This window comes from Lampetra planeri, chromosome 18 (genome assembly GCF_965212315.1).
Source record: "Lampetra planeri chromosome 18, kcLamPlan1.2.h2, whole genome shotgun sequence".
NCBI classification, from domain to species: Eukaryota; Metazoa; Chordata; class Hyperoartia; order Petromyzontiformes; family Petromyzontidae; genus Lampetra; species Lampetra planeri.
In genome coordinates, this window is record NC_136124.1 from 1,532,270 (window position 1) to 1,553,039 (window position 20,770).

The 20,770-nt window shown below is 46.5% G+C and overlaps 2 protein-coding genes across 3 annotated transcripts in view; one reads left to right on the forward strand and one right to left on the reverse strand.

Moving 5' to 3' along the window:
- Positions 1-733: 733 nt before the first annotated feature.
- Positions 734-2,285, forward strand: LOC144723458 (N-acetyllactosaminide beta-1,3-N-acetylglucosaminyltransferase 3-like). The gene has a single exon (XM_078602231.1). It carries the CDS (start codon positions 852-854, stop codon positions 2,193-2,195), a length of 1,344 nt encoding a protein of 447 aa, XP_078458357.1. The 5' UTR covers positions 734-851; the 3' UTR covers positions 2,196-2,285.
- A 10,674-nt stretch (positions 2,286-12,959) lies between these two features.
- The window catches only part of DHX57 (DExH-box helicase 57), a 28,517-nt gene continuing 20,706 nt past the window's right edge, over positions 12,960-20,770 (reverse strand). For both annotated transcript variants that reach the window (XM_078602235.1, XM_078602234.1), the window contains 5 exons: positions 18,868-19,005; positions 17,277-17,351; positions 16,052-16,186; positions 14,164-14,364; positions 12,960-14,020 (listed from right to left, as the gene is read on the reverse strand). In XM_078602235.1, coding sequence (XP_078458361.1) covers positions 13,877-14,020; positions 14,164-14,364; positions 16,052-16,186; positions 17,277-17,351; positions 18,868-19,005 — 693 coding nt within the window. In that variant the 3' untranslated portion in view covers positions 12,960-13,876. The remainder of the gene's footprint in view (positions 14,021-14,163; positions 14,365-16,051; positions 16,187-17,276; positions 17,352-18,867; positions 19,006-20,770) is intronic.

Consider the following 20,770-nt stretch of genomic DNA (forward strand, 5'->3'; position numbering starts at 1 on the left):
TCTCTGTGTGTCTCTCTCTGCGTGTGTGTCTCTCTCCGTGTCTGTGTTTATCTCTCTCTCTGCATGTGTCTCTCTCCGAGCTTGCATTCATTCCCACCCGATGACGGTTGCTTGTGTTGCAATCGAAACGTCGTATTCTATTATTTATATTATTTTATTTCTACGTGACTTTACCGAAAAAACCAAAGAACCTTCGTTTAATACAGTATCACGCACGGGCCCTATATTATCCATTGCAGTCTGCGCTTATCCAACGGAGGAGGAGGAATAGCAAAGCTACACGAACTATCTCCCGAAGCGCGCTAGTCGTGGCTAGCAGCAGATCTCCACATGGGCAGGCTCCTCAGCAACTCTTGCTGCTCTTGCTGCTGCTGCAGCCTTCGCACGCAACATGAGGATCGAATCGCGTGCGTTCCTCTGAGCGCGCTGCGTTCGATGCAGATCTCCAAAGAGCCGCCTTGGATACAACAAAAGAGAACCGTAGGTGTACAAATAAACACATCTCTGGCCGGATGTGGGGGGAGGAGAAGGAGGAGAAGGAGGGTCTCATATAGAGGGCGCGACTTCCCTGGACTCGCCAGGAGACCCAATGTCCACTCCCCCGTTACGCCGAGTTACCCCGCTGCGTGTGTGCGCTATTTACAGCAGCGCGAGCGATGCTAATAGAAGCATCGCCAGCTTAGCCTGATGCGTATTCGTACGTATGGCGTGTGTAGGTACATATGACCACAAGAACAATATTATGATAATACCTCTATTGCAATCGGGTAAAACAAAAATTCGAATTTAACACGAAAACAAATTTTACAAAACAGACAAATAAGACGATAACAATATAACGAGGACTTACGATGAAAATCATTGTCGCGCTCAACCACGTGCCTGCCCTGCTCGCTTTCACGTTGGTGTCGTTAACTCTTCTCATACTCACCTACAACATCCTCGTCGACTCCACGCCCCACCAAGCTCACCCCAAACTCCGGGCTATCCTGCGGAGCACAGGTGCTGATCAGGGTCACCCGTCACAAGCAGAGTCAGAGCTTCCGTGGTTGGACGGCACGGGAAGAGGGGACCCGAACACTGCCTTTTCGGGGCCTAAGTTCCACCACCAGCAGCAGCAGCGACACGAGCAGCAGCATCAGCAGCAGCAGCATCAGCAGCTCTTCCCCAGGCTTTGGGACGAGAGCTCAATGAACGGCGCTCCGAGCTGGGACGGCCGCTCCGCTAGGTGCTTGCCCAATGCGACCGTCGCTCACGCCGTGGAGGGCTTCGCCTCGCTGTCTCAGGCCGTGCAAGATTTCCTCACTCACCGCCACTGCCGCAGCTTCGGGCTCATCCTGCAGCCGGACGGCAGCAAGTGCGATTCACGTCCCAACGTCACTCTGCTGCTCGCCATCAAGAGCGACGCGCGCAACCTGGCGCGCCGCGACGTGATCAGGAGGACGTGGGGCCGCGAGGGGAACGCGCGGGGCCGCCCGGTGCGCCGCGTGTTCCTCGTGGGGGTGCCGAGCGGGGAGACCCCCGAGAGGCGCGTGCACCTGAACGCCCTCCTGCAGCAGGAGAGCCGCGAGCACGGCGACATCGTGCAGTGGAACTTCCTGGACACCTTCTTCAACCTGACGCTCAAGCAGCTGCTCTTCCTCGACTGGCTGCACGAGCGCTGCGCGGGCGCGCGCTACGTCTTGGACGGCGACGACGACGTCTTCGTCAACACGCCCAACCTGCTGGAGCGCATCGCGGCCGAGGAGCGGGCGGGCCGGGGCGACGGGCACCTCTACGAGGGCTACGTCATCTCCAACGTAGGTCCCATCCGCGCGCCCAGCAGCAAGTACTTCGTGCCCGTGCAGGTGCACGCCGGAGAGTCGTACCCGCCCTACGTGGGCGGCGGGGGCATCCTCATGGCCGGGCGCACGGCCCTGGACATCCGCCGCGTCGCCGGGCAGCTCGCCGTGCTGCCCATCGACGACGTCTTCCTGGGGCAGTGCCTGGCGGCCCTGGGGCTCGCGCCCACGAGGCACCCGGCGTTCCGCACGGCGGGGATCTCGCTGCCCGCGCCGAAGCGCGCGGCGCTGGTGTCCTCCTTCCACCCGTGCTACTACAGGGAGGCGATTCTGGTGCACAGAGTGGAGCCCTTCCAGACGCTCATCATGTGGGCCGCGCTGCGCGACCCGCACCTGCGATGCGGGAGACCTTGAGACCATCGGTGACGGCATTGGAACCTCATTTGCCAGTAAAAAATATGATAATTGTTTTTTTACCCTTCTATTTGGCGTCATCTGATCCAACCCATGTGAGACTAGGCTCTAAGGAAAGCTGTCTCGGTGTGGACCAATCAACTTCAAGGACAGTGCATGCATTATCAGAGTTATGTTTTTTTTGCATTATGACTGCAGATATTGTGGTTTATGCAAACATGACTCCTTGTAAAAAAAGGTGTCAGTTTTGTTGCCAGATAGAAGGGTAAAAAAACAATTATCACCATCGGTGACGGCAGGAGGGGAGAGACGCGTGGAGGCAGAGGGCTGCTCAGCGTGCGTGTTGAGAGGACGGAGCTGCGATTGACGCTGCTCGGGTCGTTTCGTGATACATGAGCGTCCCTTTGCATTGAAAGCACATTGTAATTATGATTATTCAATAATGCCAATTATCTTATTCTTACCGGTATTGCCGATGTGATAGTGCCAGCGAAGGGATAGAATTCGTCACTGAGGACTCTGTAACAGTTGCGATAATTAAATGTTGCAAATGATGATACCGATTAATGATTATTGCCGATGGTTAATGAGTAGTGACAGTGGCAGTCATGAAATGGCACGCATTCAAAGGAGATGGAGCGATCGATCAATTCAGCTCGTGTGCGTATGAACGTGGCTCTAAGCACGAATTGTTGATGATGTAAATCAGGTTAAATTTTGACTTAAAACTTTCGTGACTGCAATAATTCATATTCTTTGGTTCTTTCGGTAAAGTCACGGAGATCGAAAATTTTAAAGGAAATAAAATAAATAAAATATAAACTACGACGTTTCGATCACAACACAATCGATCGTCACCCTGTTATTTTTTTTATTTAATTTACTTATATTTTTTTCTATCTACGTGACTTTACCGAAAGAAATAAAGAATATGTACATCTGGTTGTTGCATATGTCTATATACAGATTATATGTTTATTTAATCACCAGTTTTCCAGTATATAAAAAAAAATGTTTCCGCCTAATCTGTCGCTGTAAAAACTATACTTGTTGCAACTTTTTGGATTAAAGGGGAGTTCGATAGAAGAAGCAGATACTAATACATCCTCGCTCATTATTCTTGATAGCGGCGCTGACATTGTTAACAGTCGATTGGAACCTGTTTTTGTGTTATGAGGTACACATCTTGAGCGTAAAAATTAAGACACTTGTGCAGGTTGTGCCGATGAGAATCGTACCCAACAGCACTCGGTACAAAAGAAAAACATATCGGGGAGAGACATAAACTCACGCCCAGACCATGCCTTACACGAGTGATGCGTATTAGAGTTATGTCTAAGTCAGATATGTTTCAACTGTAACGTTGTATCCTTTGAAATTATTCTCCATACGATGTTCCCAAAGCCATTTTCGTTGTTGTTGTTTTGTTGTTGTTGTTGTAATGTGTGTTAAATCTGCACACAATTTGTGCATTTATTTCGTAAATATGATTATAAATACACGTGTATTTATTTTTAAGAATATAAATATTTTTGAAGTCGACTGTTTTGAAGCTATTCACTTTTTTTTTTACTCAAGTCTTACTAATTATATATTTTCAAAAATGGGAACTTTCAGCCTGTTGACTGTTTCACTCCCGCACGGTGAATACTGCCCCCATGCGATGTTGGGTTAGGGGTGGCGAGAGGGGGGGGGGGGTAATTCGGCCATACTTCACCACGGCGGTCAACTAAGCTGCATGCAGCGCGTACAAAATAGTTCGACAGGAATCATGACGGGCACCGCGAGACCCGAGCGTGTCCGTCCAGTGGCTTCCGTTTGCCGAACGAGAGCTCGTTATGTCACTCCGTCACACACAAAGTGCCTGCCACAAACGAACCACAACACGTCGCCGGTGTCGTCAAGGAGCAGAGACCATCATCGCGGGAACTCCGGTCATGCTCACAACAGCAGCAGCAGCGGATTTTGGCTCAACCATCGAACAAAGACGGCGGTCACCGCGTCGCGCGCTTTCAGATGCGCTTCTGCGGCCGTCTGGAACGCTCTCCCTTCCGAGAGCTATGCACTTTTAGATCTCGATTGAAAACTAATTTCTTGAGAACTGCTTTTTGTTTTAAACGCTCTTCCTTCCGATATTAGAAAGCCACTTGAGCTAGGCACTTTTTAATAATTTAGATTAAAAACTCACTTCTTGAGAACTGCTTTTTGTGTTTATTTTGTTGTCTTTCCCGCGCACCCACGATTATCTCGGTTGGCTACGTACGGCGCGAAAGAAGTCCAACATGCGTGCACATACGTACAACGCGGATTGGTGAAGGGGAACGGCCCAAGACGAGTTCGCAACAACATAAAAGCCACCGCCACTGATGCTCGCCATGATTCGGGAATCAAACTCAAGTCGCGTTCGTCGCGCTGTAGGTGGCCCACTCCGTGGTGTTAATGCCCAGGACCACACTGGAACGTGGAGGCCTTTCATTGCTTGCGTGCGGGAGCGGCGGTGCAGTGTTCAGCGCCACTGCGCTACGAACCTCCCCGAGTTCAATGATCGCTCACGGCGGATAACGGTGGCCACACGAATGTCAAGAAGTGAAGCGATGGTGTCGTGCAGGGGTCGGTGCCGGAGCCGCATGCGACTCTTCAAGGACAGCTTTGTGACCTTACTTGTTTTTGACAGTCTCGTCTTCACATGCATTGCGGATCATGATATATTGAGGATTTTTTTTATTGAATTTGAAGAAAAATGGCCCTCCTTGTTACTTTTGTTGCCGAGACCTTGTGTGGTGGTTAGCACACCGGACTTGCAATCTGGACTTGCAATCTCGTGGTGCAACAATTGAACTCCCTTGGAAGTGCATATTTTTTGCGGCATTGGTTCACTATACACACAAATTCTGGACCGGTTTAAATATTCAGTTTCTGTTCACAAAAGACAAGCTTAAGCCAATTGCTGGCGATTTTCCCCTTGTTTATAAGGCAATACAAAAATTATCTCCTATTGTTTACTGAAATGACCGTTTCCACTGTTTGCCAACATCGGGTTTGAGTTATGAAACAGCTTTATTGCACAACTCAGCTAATGTCCGTGTCCATCGGCTGCTGTTGACAAATCAAGGATGATTGGGATCATAGACTCATGCCAGGCGGTATGCATTGAACGAACTAACGACCTATTTTTATTTTACCAGCTAAGGTCCACTGAGCTATGGAGCTGTTTTTTCAGAAGCGACCTGGCCACAAATGATAGCTCAACGAAGTGGCTTATCATGTACAAATTTAAAGCAGCCAATACTCGTGTTGATTCTAAATGCCATCTCAGCATCATGGTCCCAGTTGATTATGTGTTGCATGGATTAGGTGTGAAATGCATGAAAATGTTGTCTTCAAAAAACAAACAAGCCAGTACCTTGTGTGCGTGAGAAATATTTTTATTTTTTATATAGAGAGACAGATGTATGCTAGACACATGTTGTCCACGTGTCCGCTGACAACACGTGACGTGCAAACTCCAAATATACTGACGTCAGGGTCGCAGTCGGACATCCTGCATCGTCGGGCGAGATAAACACGCGTGCCAACAAGGACACTCAGTTTATTTTAATAATGTTGAAGTTCATGTACAAAACTAGCTACTACTGGCCAAGACAAATGAGAGAATCTATCGAAATTGAAAGAAATAAAAATAATTGTAACCGTTCGGATAGCGACCGATTTAGTGCTGCGTGGAAGCGAAACATCAAAACACATTCCTGTGGAGGGAGCTGGTAGGAACGTTGGGTTGCTCGGTCAATGGCCAGGGTCAACGGCAGCGTGGTGTATTCCGCAAATATGCCCGACTGTGAGGGCGGGCACAAGCCGGCGTGAGTAGGTTAAACGTTGATTTTTATAAGGGCACCACGGGGTGACCAGCCCCTCCCCACCCAGCCCCACCCCTCCCACCCCCCAGCCAGCCCCACCCTCCCCACCCAGCCCCTCCCCACCCTCCCCACCCAGCCCCTCCCCACCCAGCCCCTCCCTCCCCACCCAGCCCCTTCCTGCACGACGGACGGACACAATAATCCCCTATGGGCTGGTGTAACCAGGAGGTTCCTACCAGTATAATACATTGTTTAAATGCATGCCTATGAAGGGCAGCATACTTCAATAGGGATTACCGTTGGTACGGTTATATTAATACAGACAATGGACAAGAGGACATGATCAACAGGCTCGTATAATGCGCATGCATAATGTGCGTTGCCTCAGTAATCCCCCCCACATTGTGCAAGAGCGCAGAAGCGTGGTCACCACATCTACGCCTCTATATTAGGAACGAAACAGGTGGACTTCTCCACAAACTTGGCTGTCACCTGATGAAGCTAGTTGTAATTACTGGCGAAACGTCGTACTCGGATTGTAAATGTTGTAGCTTGGCTCTCCAACACACCGGTGTGCTGTACTAGTGACAAATTGGCACGTTCTGTTTACGTGACAACCCTTACTAGTTGGCTGTGTCGGGTGGTGGCGGGTTTTAACGACACATTTATATGCGGAGGGCGAGATAGTTAACATCTAGACACTACTTAGCTTATGCCTAAATCTTGCCCTCGCTGATGGTCAGTCGACTGGACTGGTGATGGATTGGCAGCCAGTGGAGAGAAGAGGCCCCCGATGATGAATATCGTGGAGGTGGAGAGATGACGCGAGATGTGGGGGAGTCTTTCATGCAGCAGTAGATAGAACGTGGCGGATAATTGGGGGATGAAACTGCGGCACCTTCACAAAGCCATGATAACGCGAGGGTTTCACGTTCCAAAAAGCTGGCACGCTAGGTTCATGATCCTCGTCACATTGGCACAGCCGAGGTGAAATGGATAAGATAAAAAACGAACGTCCGTGACATCTTACACCATCATCTTATTATAGCCCACAACGAGAGGGTGTTTTACACAAATAAGGAAACTGGCATGCACAGCGTTCGTGTCAATCCAAGATTACAACTGTTGAGATATCCGGATTTATTGGTTACGCTCGATAATGCGAATACGCTACGACTAAATCCGTCTGCTCTGCTCTGAAGCTGCACGCAAATACAGCAATACCCCGATGTACGTCGTCTCGCTCTTTTACGACGTTTTGCAAACGTGTCGTCGCTTTCGTATTAACGCCGCTACCCGAGTCTGCGTCGCCTCAAGCCCACACCCACGCCGCTGACCGCATCATCATCATCATCATCCGTCCTTTCTCGATATCCGTCACCTCTCAACCTTCGCCTCCACCACCCACGACCGCCCTGTACATCGCTTCGGTTTACGTCGTTTCGATATTCGTCGTCGCACCTTCGAGGAACGCATCCCCGACGTACAGCGGGGTGCTACTCGTGCCGCTGTTCGTGTTCGCAGTTGGGACCAGGGTGAGGGGTACAAGGCGCAGCGCGGACACGTATCGCTCCTTGTGGAGAGAGTCATCCTCGATTTGAAGCTTTCGTGACTGCAAGGATTCATACTCTTAGGTTTTTTCGGTAAAGTCACGTAGGTACATTTTTTTAAAATAAAAGTAAAATAAAATCAAATAAAAATCACGACGTTACCGAAAAAACCTAAGAGTAAGAGTCATCCTCCTGCACCAAGCGGGCGCCTTGAGATCCGTGGCAGTGCCCACACGCATCCCCGCGACTTTGGCGTCCTCGTGTATCCTGATTGTGGACAGAGTTGAGCAGAGCAGGGGGGGAGGGATTTAAGCAACGTTCACCATTGCCTCAGCTGCCACGCCGGGAGAATGAATGATCTCTGAATTGCTAGCCAAGTGCGAAAACCACTGCACCGCGACACCTTCCTTACTCTTGATAATGTCGCCTTTAATTTGTGTCAATCGTGGAAGGAAACTCCTTTCCGACTTCAGCTCCTGCTGCCTGGAATTCTCTTCCTCTTGAACTCCGCGCAGTTGACAACTCTTCCCTCGTTGCATGCACGTACGCTGAACTTCTTTCGCATCGTACGTTTGCCGACCGTGCTAATGCGAGGTGCTGGGCGGGGCAGGGGGAAGACCCATTTGATTTCACGTGCATCTTTGGCAATGCCTTCATTTCTTATCCCTTGCGAGGCGTCTGGAGATGCGGTTGCAGTTAGACGCTCCGTCAGTGTGTATCGCGTTGCACTTGTTCGGACCTGCATGCAGCGAGGCCCGTGCGACTACTTGGGGACTTGGTCACAGCCAGGATGGGAACGGAGTGATTTACGGGGAACACGGTGACGAATTGTGACGTCGCAATGACATTTTTATTATTTGCTCATCATTAACAACAAAAATTAACTTGCATTTGTCAGTATAAATCACCTGGCGCTATGTGGTTAGCCATGGAACAAAGAGGTTGGGCTCTGCATTGCGCGCTTTCAGATGCGCTCCTGCGGACGTCTGGAACGCTCTTGCTTCTGTTTGGATGATTTGGCTGCAATACATTGCCACTTCTAGATTTGAAGCTTTCGTGACTGCAATGATTCATATTCTCAGGTTTTTTCGGTAAAGTCACGTAGGTAAAAACATTAAAATTAATGAAAGTAAAATAAAACAAAACAAAATAAACCGAAGCCTCCGAAACGTCGTGAATTTTATTTTGTTTTGTTTTATTTTACTTTCATTAATTTTAATGTTTTTACCTACGTGACTTTACCGAAAAAACCTGAGAATATGAAACATTGCCACTTGATTCGCCACTTCGTCGAGCTTCTAAAAAAGAGCTGTATAGCCCAGTGGGCCTTACCAGTAAAAAAAACATATGTTTAGCTTAAATATGAGCAAGCTACTGGAGCTATGCTGGGCGAATGCACGTGGACTTCCAGTGGGTCAGTCCACTGCTGGACGATACCGTCTGCAGACTGTGTTGGTCATGGCGGTTACTTGACCATGCTTTCACCACACTGGCCACGATGAGTGCATGCAGGTGGTGAACATAGACGTTGGAGCATGGCCAAGTACAACAATACGATAAACGATGACATACTGAAACGGTTAAATCAATCGATACCTACGGATAACGTAAACCCGCAATGTTCCATGTTCCATTGTCTTCTACGGATAACGTAAACCCGCGATGTTCAATTGCCCTCTGTGGATAACGTAAACCCGCGATGTTCCATGTTCAATTGCCCTCTACGGATAACGTAAACCCGCAATGTTTCCCATTTCCAACTTCGACATGGATTCTAGGTGCTACTCAAAGTATATCCATATGAAAGAGAGCAGAATGCATCAGTATCGATTGATGGAACCGTTTTAGTATGTCATCGTTTATTGTATGTATTTCATTTCTGTTACTGATTACTCTACGTGTTGTTTACCGAACGCGATTCAAACACGGCGCAGGGCTTACGAAACCGGTGAACCCAGCATCGCCCCGAGTTCGATGACCACTCACAGCCAACAAACGCACCAGACGATTATCTGAACCGGTCCAGGGCCTCCCCTAAGTTAATTCAGCGAGCGCCCTGTTATTATTTTTTATCGTTGTTCTAATCTTAATGCAATCATTAATGCATTTTATACGCTTGACTTGTAATGGACCACGTAGAAAAAGATTAACCGAACAAATGCTGTTCTGCCAGAAAAGTAAACCCTTACCTCTGGTTAATAATTCAGGTGAATTCCATTTTAAGAAAACAAATGTTTACTTCCTTGTTCGCCATTTACCACGACGAATTTGTGCCCAGTAATTAAACAAACCAACAAGCTTGTGGCTTCGCAGCGTTTCGCAATCGTTGCAGCTGGGAGCACGACACCGTGAATGAGCGGTGGGTTTTTTTCTCCAAACGCCAAGCGAACTCCTCATTAACGCAGTGCAATTAGCATTTGAATCGGCGTTCCCAACACACACACTGTAAATTGTATTGGATTATTTTTCAGCGGGTTAGTTTGTAACTATATTCTCACAGGTGTTTTTTTACGACCGGCTTTAATGACAATGTTTTTTGGTTTGGCCATGTTTGTTTGTTGTAGTACGGAGTTAGACTGATGGCCTTAATCTAAGTTGTCTTGTAGTTGTTGTTTGACTCGCATCCCACTGGGATTTTTGCACACAGCGTTGGTGTACGGTGCCTTTTCTGCAACATTTTGCTGTCTTTTCTTGGATTTTCTGTTTGCACATAGTCACTTTAAGATGTTTTCTTGTTCAGTTTTTTGTTTTTTGTTTGTTGCGGTTGCACCCGATTCAAGAGCCGAATGGCTCACAGGGCTATACCTAATAAATGAACTTGAACTTGACAATGCCAGATGGGCGACCACTACACACAAGGCAGGTTTAATAGGCTGTATATTTGGAGTTGGCATGTCTCTCTTCCCGCAATCGGGAGGATTATTCTCCGGCTCCTCGGGAGTTTCCCCTCCACATTTAGAGACATGCGTGTCGAGTATTTGGCGACTATCATTTTGCACGTGATAAGCAAACTTCGTTGAGCTATCATTTGTGGCCAGGTCGCCTCTGAAAAAGAGCTACATAATTCAGTAGGCCTTACCTGGTAAAATACAATTTTTTGTTTGTACATCCGTGTTCCCCATCTCCAAAATGAAAATCGTGGTGGAGTATGGTCAACCAAACCCATACAATTGGGTACGCGTATGGAAGAGTGAATTTTCAGTTTTTTTGGGATCACACCCTCCTCTCATTTTGCTGGTTTTGGTGTAAATGTCAACTGCTGAGAATCTCGAGCTAATCTGTTAATGTTTACAGGTTGCTTAGGACCTCCGATGAGCACAGTTGGCTAGGTACGTTGCGAAAGCTCAACATACACACATCCCTTCTTTCTCTGCATCGATGCCTCGATTATGTTAATGCATTTTTCAACTCTGTTGAGAAACCAGTAAATACTGAATTGTTTATTTTAAACTCGCAGTGCTTCCGTTTAACAGTAAAATGAATAAAATCAGTAGGCGTGACCATGAAAATAACTTGAATTTTGAGTGGCCTTTATCCTATAACTTGTACCGCGTGCGGAGGCCACAATCCAGCATCGGATTTACGAAAGGGTTGTACGTGTTATTATAAAGCAATAGTTGATTTTTTGTAAAACTTTTCTTGCAATATTTATTGTTACATGTGGAATACATGAAAAAAACAGCAACTGTGGTCCAGTGATCCTCTTATTTATGGACAAAAGCCTTTGCGTTATCCAAGTTACACATTTAGTGTGGACATATCCACAATTTGGAAAACATTTTCATCTCCATTATCAATAAAGTGAACTTAAAAAAAAGTTAAGTTGTCCATGAATATGAACATCTTCCACATAAAAAATGTCAACTCATTATCTTCATTTGATTTAATTCTGCAAATGTTACGTGGAATTTAGAAATGCAGGCAAAGAATTAAAACTCCCGAGTAAGAAATCAAGACAGGCTATACTACACATTTTACGAAGGGGACAAAGTTACTTACATGAAATGTGTTGTACTTTATTTAAAAATTCACTGATAATTATGACAATACACCGCACTGTAGAATGTTAAGCTTTTACTCATTTGTTATGCAGTTTGTCTGACATTGTATACTCACTAAGCGTGACAGATGGCATCAATCAAGCAACACGGCCGTCTCGTGTTTCGTCGGAGTTATTCTCGAATTATTTAATTATTATGCAACCGATTTTTGGAAAGAAAAAAAACTATGACCACAGGCCAACGAGTTTAAAAAAGTGAAAATGCACTTTTTTCACTTCTGAACACTGTAACAACACTCATTTCTAGAAACAAGGTTACAAAGCATATTCGCAGGAGCAGACTATTCCAAACGTTACAATGGGGTCACGCTACAAAACCGTGATTACACCATCAAACCAAACGCTGTGGCCTCCAATATCTCAGTTACTGCAAAGTGTATCAGCTGTCAAGAGGAATTAACATTACGCTTCCCACCACTAAGCACAAACTTATTTTCGTTTTTTTTACAATTCCAAGTGAAGTGGGTGCGTGCCACGGATGACCAATTCTCTCGGAATGCACTCAATCCCGTCAGAGCTCAGAAGCTAATTACGGTTGATCCCGGATCGTGTTTGTATGGGGGACCTCCACGTGTACAACAGGTTCATATTCTTAGGTTTTTTCGGTAAAGTCACGTAGGTAAAACGTTAAAATTAATAAAAGTAAAATAAAATAAAAATCACGACGTTTTGGAGGCAACACAAGCTTCCGTCTTCAGGTGAAACCGTCACAGCCACGACAGCTGTATCAAGTAAATGAGAGATTACAGCTGTCGTGGCTGTGACGGTTCCACCTGAAGACGGAAGCTTGTGTTGCCTCCAAAACGTCGTGATTTTTATTTTATTTAACTTTTATTAATTTTAATGTTTTACCTACGTGACTTTACCGAAAAAACCTAAGAATATGAATCCTTGCGGTCACGAAAGCTTCAAATCTAGAATGTACAACAGGTGTTGTAGCCTGCTGCAGTGGACCATTGCACTATGCTCACCACCTTCACCAACCCACGATGACCATTTTGGAGAAGTATGGACATACAACCCACGTGAGCCGTATCGCATGGAGGGTGTCATTCTGCTGTGAAGTGACAAAAAGGGCTGTACACGTAATGGCCATTGTATTCAAATTAACAATTAAAGCCCTGGACACATCACCTGTGCATAGAAGCTATTTTAACTGGATGAACAAGACCGCCAACTAAGTGAAACGTGGCACAGTAACTACTGTAAGTGGAAAGAGACATCCGTCAGCATGGGTTGTAATATTCAGAGTTTAAATACATCGTGGGCAGTGCCCTGGAGACACTGGCAATCTAAGTGGAAATCGAAAACATAATTTGGTTTAATTTATAACGGCAGAATAAAACAGCTGCTGCGAGTCAGTGCATTGCAACAATGGCAGTTGACTTTAAAACAACGCAGAGTTCACGAACGGCTCAAGCCTTCTATAGACTGGCACCATTTAATGGCAGCCAAGCAAGCCAACACAGCTATTGAGAATTCACTTATTTAGTACAAGGCGATGGTCCATCGAAACGGACTATCTCTTTCTTTACAAAGAGACCTGCTCAAAAAAGAAAGCACGTCCTTTGTCTGAATAAATAAAATCAATGTGCGTTATTCTATTGAGACAAAAGAGATGCAGAAAAAGTGGGTTATCAACATCCCTAATACTGCTAAAAGCTGTATTATGCTAGCATGGAAGGTTTGTAAACAATAACATTGGATGTTCTTGTTATTCCAGGACATATATAAAGGAACCAGGGCCGCATGGAGTACTGGGAAACTCATTGTAAATGCTGGCGTTCCCCCAACAAGGCAATTAATGCCAATCTGGGGTTAGGCATTTTAATAACCCAGAAGGGCTTAATTGCTTTCTGGAATATCGGTACAATATATTCCACTGAAATTAACAGCCTTAGTCGAGTCTCGTACATCAACATTTGCAGTTGTCATGGCCTTTGTTGAAAAGCGTCGATTCCCTGACAGATCAGGGTTGCTGTGTGCAAGGCTTCCACAGGCAATTGTGCCAACATACATACACGGCGCTACATTTTAATCTAACACCAAAACAGTATACATTTCATCGACCACAGAGTACAATATAGGCATGGACAGTATTGGAAAAAACAGGATTATTCCCAGTAACTAACGATAGAATTTCGCTTAAGAAACCGAAAAATAAAGAGGCGCATCCTTTTGCCCCAGAAAAGTTGCAGCACTCCACCGAGAGCATCGTCACTGCGTGGTGATGAGGTGCACGATGGTGTCGATGATGCGCGAGCCGCGCGGGCACGTCGACAGATCCATGGTCGGGTTCTTGATCTTGTCTTGCAGCAGCAGGTCAAGCTCCTGCTTCAGCTCGCGCACCAACTCTGCCACCTCCAGAAGAAACAATATTGGCAAAACGCAGACACGCGGGAATTACAGGGAAGTCACAGCGAGGACAGTGCAGTTGCGCTGAACTTTATCAAATAAGTGGCATCAAAGGGCAGCAGCTTCGTTGCGTTGCATTTTGCTCAGACCTGCTGCGAGGTGGCGGCAAAGCGTATCCAGCCGTCGTCCAGCGACACGAGGAACTGTCCCTTGTGCAGCTGCACGTCCACCTGACCTCCCGCGAAGAGCAGCAGGGGGTAGACGGACACCATGCTGCAGTCCCGCACGTACACGCGAGTCGTCTTCACCTTCTCGTGGTACACCAGGTACGGGCTCTCAAAGTAGCGCACCTGCATCACGCACCGTATACAGACACAGACAACGATCGCTCGGTTAGCCTTACAAGACTGTTGGGGTGAGTGCTGTTAGCGAGCACCTATGACGGCCGGCACGACGGGTGAGTGGCCAACACCGCGCCAAGCTGGCTTTGTCTCTCCAGTGGCGTTGTTTATACGTCGCACCACGTATAACAACAACCGCCATTCACCACTAAGTGGCTGTAATGTCACCATGGCGCCTGTGCCAGGCTAAGTGCACTTTAAGGCCATGTGAAGTGTCGAACGCCCGCTGCCAGGAAGTCACGGGACAGACCCAGGTGCCATGGGTTGACTAAGATTACTGGCCGATACACCACCTGTGCCCCTTAATGTGCCAACTTTTTCCACTCTTTGTTGTGAGCATCGCTCCTCCGCCCTCCGTTGTTGCTGGAGGGCAGCGACTGCCTCCAACTGCCCAGTAGCGTCCTTCACAAGCCTCCTCCACAGAGGCCGATGTTGACACAGCGGGTACCAGTCATCGGCAAGTCCACTCAGCTCCACAACCTCTTATACCACATCACTCCATCTCTTCTCTAGCCCGTGCCGTGCACACTTACCTCCCTCTATCCACCTGAACAAAATCTGTTTAAGCATGCGGTGGCTGGGCATGCCGGCTACATGACCCAGCTAACGCAGCCTTGCCTGCTGGAGGAGCTCACACATGAGACTTTTTCCAGATCTTTGAAGGATATGTGAGCTCCTCATACAATCCAGCCTGGTTAAATCCAGGATGGAACATAAGCAGGCCAGTCTGAATGTCATAAGCACACTGCCCAGGTATGGAAAACTCTCCACTCTCTCCACAACTGCCCCATCACCAATGGCAGGTCGACTCAGCCTCAAATGAGAATCTGGTGCGATCTGTAAACACCGCCACTGGGGAGACAAAGGCAGTCGGGCGTGGTGCTGGCCATCCCCTCCTTCGTGTACTGTGCCGCCCCTCACAGGTGCTACTCGCTAACAGCAATTGCGCCAAAAGTCTGTTGAGACTCTACGGGGGATCTTTGTTCATGGTGGTGACAATGTTGATGATGTCCGATGGTGAGGGATGTGGACCCCTATTCAAGCCACCGGGCCACATGCGTCCTGGCTGGCGGCAAGCGAGGGGACGTTCTTGTTGGCGCGGCAAAATGTGACCCGGGATCCCCACAGCCAGGGGTCCAAGTTGTCAGGCGCCACATTATTCAGTTAGATACCAGATATTACAGTTATGTTTTAGTTGAGAGGCCCATCGAGGTTTGATGATCATGTTGTGAGGTAGACCCGTGACCAAATTTGCGTGGGAGAAAGTACGACGGTTTTAGCTTTGACGAGGGTCGTTTTATAATTTCAGATCTGGGATGTGACACAACATAGAATTGCCTGTCTCTGGGAAAATTTTACTCTGTTGTTTTAATGCCCGCTACGCAGCAGATAATGCGCTTACGTGATGACCCACAAAGAAAAATAGACCTGGAAACGCTCGCGCCAATTCTCAATGCAAAGCGGCAAGTCCAAATAAATGGATATGTACATTACAAGTTAAAATTATAAGTACACATTTTTTTATAAAAATCCAACACCCTTCGTGATCAATACGTCGTAAAGCGAGTGCTACGTTACACTTCATCGTGACCGCCAGTTTGCCTCGTAACGAAAACGATGAGCCTCTTGGAAGCACCTGAAAGTTGACGGAGGATGGGTGGATGTGCACAGGCCCATCCGACTTTGTGATGAAGCGGAGCTCCTCCGACTTGGAAGGCATCCGCATGGCGCCCGTGCTCGTCTGCTGGAACTTGCCCTCAGGAACTGTCACCTGCAACGCCGTCGCCACATTTCCAGACGAGTGTAAAGGAAACCAGTGACGACACAATATACAAGCCATCGCAGTGCCTACACCGCTACACGTCCAATGAATTATGAACAATACTATTGGGTCATCATGCGTCAAATGGACCAATGTACCGGAAGTCCCACACCTCACCACCTCAGATTCTCTTGAAAAAACGATTCTAGGAGATACATAACTCTGAGATTTGAACAGTCAAAAATTAAGTTCAGTGTGACAATTTTGGCTGAGATATGGCTCTTAAAATATCTGACTCGCGATCTCTTACACACTAATAACCCCGATGATCTGAACTGCATAGGTTAAGCCGCATCAAGCAGTGCATTGACACTAGAGCTGTACATATCATAATCAAGATAGAACCTTAAAAGCCATACTTATTCATTTGACATGATCGTTTCAGAATTTATCTATCTTTCGTGAAAATGTTTTCCTTTTTTTCAATCTCTCATTATTAATGTTTACAAAGTATGAGACCCAAGACAAAAGTCAGTCTACCTTTTCTACCGAGTGGGTCACGCTGAGTGGGTTTCTGAACATATGGTGTGTCACAGCTAATATTTACCATCGATCTTCATGGGCTTACTTGGTGATGTAGATAGCGAATATAAATTAACAAAATTATGAACACATCAAAGCATATATATTCATCCAATATAATTGTAATTGGTTGAAACATAATTTGACTCCATGTTTATTTTCAAATTGTAAAAATTAAAACTCCATAAAAAACGTTGGATATCAAATTATGCACTCGGTAGATAGATGGATAGATGGACTTAAAAAGCTAAAATATCCAAATGGTGGTACTAACTAACTTAAGGGACCATCAAAAATGAACATTAGCTTTCTCCATTTCAGGATTCAATGACCATGCAGTGACCAAAATGACAGTTTCTATGATGGAAACGCAACAAACAAGGGTGAAATAATTCATGACCATTGTTGTCATAGCTACATAATTGACTCGTGACATCTTTAACCAGGAGGCATTGGTGCTGGTTGGCAGACTGCAAATGCTTCCGTTCATGACATGAGAGTTTGTTCAAGGTCTCACCTGCACAACGTTAGGGTAGAGGGCAGCACACAGCATGGCACCCACAAGCTTCAGATTGTCTGCGTTGGAGTTGGACTGTAACAAAAACATAAATCCACTTTAATAATATTGCGAATATTTCATCATCCGTTACAAATATGATTCGTTTTTTGTGTTTAGTTTATTGTCCTTCCCCCGCACCTCCTCTTAGCAGGGTTGGCTACGTACGGTGCGAAAGAAGCTCAACATACACACATACGAAACGTGTTTAGGAAGCATCAATGACTGAGAATCACTTGGAAAGCGTCAAATCACATCAGATTTTGGTTGCTAAGCTAGCTCGAGCATGGATTTGTTTGGATGGGCGACCGCCATTTGCTCCATTCTGTCATGGACTGCCGCGGGGGTGGTGTTACGTTTCATTGTTGTAGTGTACCCCGATCCCTACGTCAATGCTGCCAGCCTTCAACCGCCGCTGAACGACGTAGTGCATTACGGTCAAAAAACACCCTAGGATGCACAACAATGTGCATTGACAAAAAGGGCTGTACATGTATGCATGCTGGGAGTATACGACACATGCGTAAGGAGACAACAATCACAAATCCACAAAGGTCAGCAACCCACTTGCTGCCCTGGCATCAGCTGGCCACAATGTAGCTCTGCAGGTTGGAAGTCACACACAAAGACAAATATCCCCCATATATAGCCTTGACAGACTGTTGGGGCAAGTGCTGTTAGTGAGCATCTATGAAGGCCAGCATGGCACACGAGTGGGTGGGTGGACAGCGCCACACCATCATGGTGTCACGCACAGACACGATGACATCTACTCAAGTGACCAACTGCACCTCCAGAGCACTGTCTTGGCGGGTGCGCCATCATGCCCCAAATATCTACAACGTTAAAGTGGGGGGCGTAACTTTGTCTTATTACAAGCGTACCGGTATCCAGCGGCCACCCTGGTTATGACTGCGGGTGTATTAAACCAACAGTAGGAAAAAGGGTAGTTCTAAGCATAAAAAACAATTACATAATGCTACAAAAGGAAAATAATCACTACAAAACATTCCCTTTACCTTAATCCTAGTGAAGCTCGGCTCGGTCAAGGCGGTGTTTTGGTGGAGCGAGGCGTAAGGCGGCCCCCGCTTTACGCCTCGCTCCGCGGAATTCATCCGCAAGCTCACCGCGCTGCACTTCTTGAGCTCGCGTAACCAACGCAAACGTTTCTGCATATTGACATTTCTTCTTATGTGATCTATGGGACCATTTCCGTAAGGTGGGATATCCGTAAGTCGGGTCTTCCGTAACCCGGGGAGACTTTCTAGATTTGAAGCTTTCGTGACTGCAAGGATTCATACTCTTAGTTCTTTTGGTAAAGTCACATAGGTAAAAAAATGAAATTAAAATTAATAAAAATAAAATAAAAATCACGACGTTTCGGAGGCAACTCAAGTCTCCGTCATCAGGTGGGACCGTCACAGCCAGATTTGCTGCATCAAGGGGAGACTTACTGCACGCGCGAAATCGCACACAAACAGGGGCCCCGCGTCGAGCGAGGGAAACCTGTACAGGTCAGCGGTGCGTGCAGCGGTGCGGTGAGGGCCGCTACCTCGGGCCCCGTGGTCTCGAGAACCCCGTCGCCGCCATGCCGTGCCGCTCGTTCCATGTCGCGCGCGCGAAGTCCCTCGCGCACGAAGCCGATGTCCGAGAGCAGCTCGGCGAACTGGCGCTTGAGGCTCGATATCTCCTGCGGCGAACAGCGCGGGCACAACGGCGGCGTTGGCGTTCGTGTTTTGCCGTCGTCACAATGAATACCGTAATGATCATCGCTCGTTCACGACTTTTGCTTCTTTCCCTCGCACCGCTCGACTTTGGGATTCCCTCCCATCGTCTCTGTGACAATGCCCAGTTCAAGAACTGCTTACATGTTACAAGTTTGAAAAGGTTGTAAGCTGTTTGGCAGTTACATCCTTTTGGTCTATTCTGAGTAACTGTAATTAAAAGTTATTTCTTACCACAATTTGATTGTTGTGGTTTTTTATAGTAAGGCTCTATTTTTACAGGCTCCCCTATAAAAAATTATCTCCATCCGTTGTTTGCTTTAGCATGACACATGATTATACATCGCACTCGTGTAACTTGTAATGATTAACCACTACTTTAAAATAGCTGCAGTTATAAAACTGCACACAACCCCTGAATCAAGCACATGTACAGGTTTTTGTCAATCCACTCTTGGATGACAGGATACCCACAACGTGCGGGTCATGGGAGCTATTTGACCGTACTTCACCACACCGGTCAATGCGGGTTGGTGAACGCGTGGAGCATAGAGTTGGGAACATCATGGAATAGTCTTCTTAGGTTTTTTCGGTAAAGTCACGTAGAAAGTAAAATAAAATAAAAAAAAACAAAAATCACGACGTTTCGGAGGCAACACAAGTCTCCGTCATCAGGTGACGGAGACTTGTGTTGCCTCCGAAACGTCGTGATTTTTGTTTTTTTTTATTTTATTTTACTTTCTACGTGACTTTACCGAAAAAACCTAAGAAGATGATTCCTTGCAGTCACGAAAGCTTCAAATCTAGAATCATGGAATAGTACAACAGAAATTCCTGCACTGCCCTCTGCTGACAAGGCAGACATGCATTAATATCATTCTAGAAAACATTGAATCACTTTAATCTTACCAAAGAAATCATCATCAGTTTTAACCCTTATATTATACCATCATGACCATTTTTACCTTTATCCTCATCCTCATCAATATAATACATACATAGAATAAGCCATTGTATCACCATTGCCATCCGTACAACATTGATAAATGTCACTCACCTACAACTCATTGCGTACAAGTGCTAATTTTAGGTGAGGTTGATAAAACAGCGACCGTCATTGGATGCAAAGATTGATACCGATGTCGATACCAATACCAAAAACAGCACTTGCCCTTCCCCATCCACTAAAATTAGATGCTTGACTAAAGGCTTTGTACTTAAAAGAAAGACCTTAATGCCGCAGCCAAAGGTACTCTCATAACTTCGTGAGAGTGAAGTTATATTTAAAACCTACCAGAAGGGATCCACAGTCACACCACAAGAGCATGCCTGACAGTTTGCTTAGGTTATTTTAATTCGTAAAAAAAAGTTCAAAACTGCATCTGACAGCCATGGAGATACAGCTTATGTAATTCTACACAGGCTGTTTGTGTCTTGGATTGCAACTTCATTCAGGTTGCACATAGTCCTGCCACCCTATCTTCACGGCCGAGCTGCCACTTATTGCAGAGGTTTCCGTTTCAGGCCCAGCCGCTGCACTGGTTAACGCGTCGGTTTAATAACCATGAATGCATGCCGACTATTTTACAGTGGATGCTACGGACGCCATAAAGTTATTTGGAAAAGAGTAGACCACTTGCGCATGAACGACGGTCGAATTGGGAAAATTATTTGCAAATTGCTTAACTGGGTAGTACTACATAGCAACATCGCACCCCTACGGGCAAATTA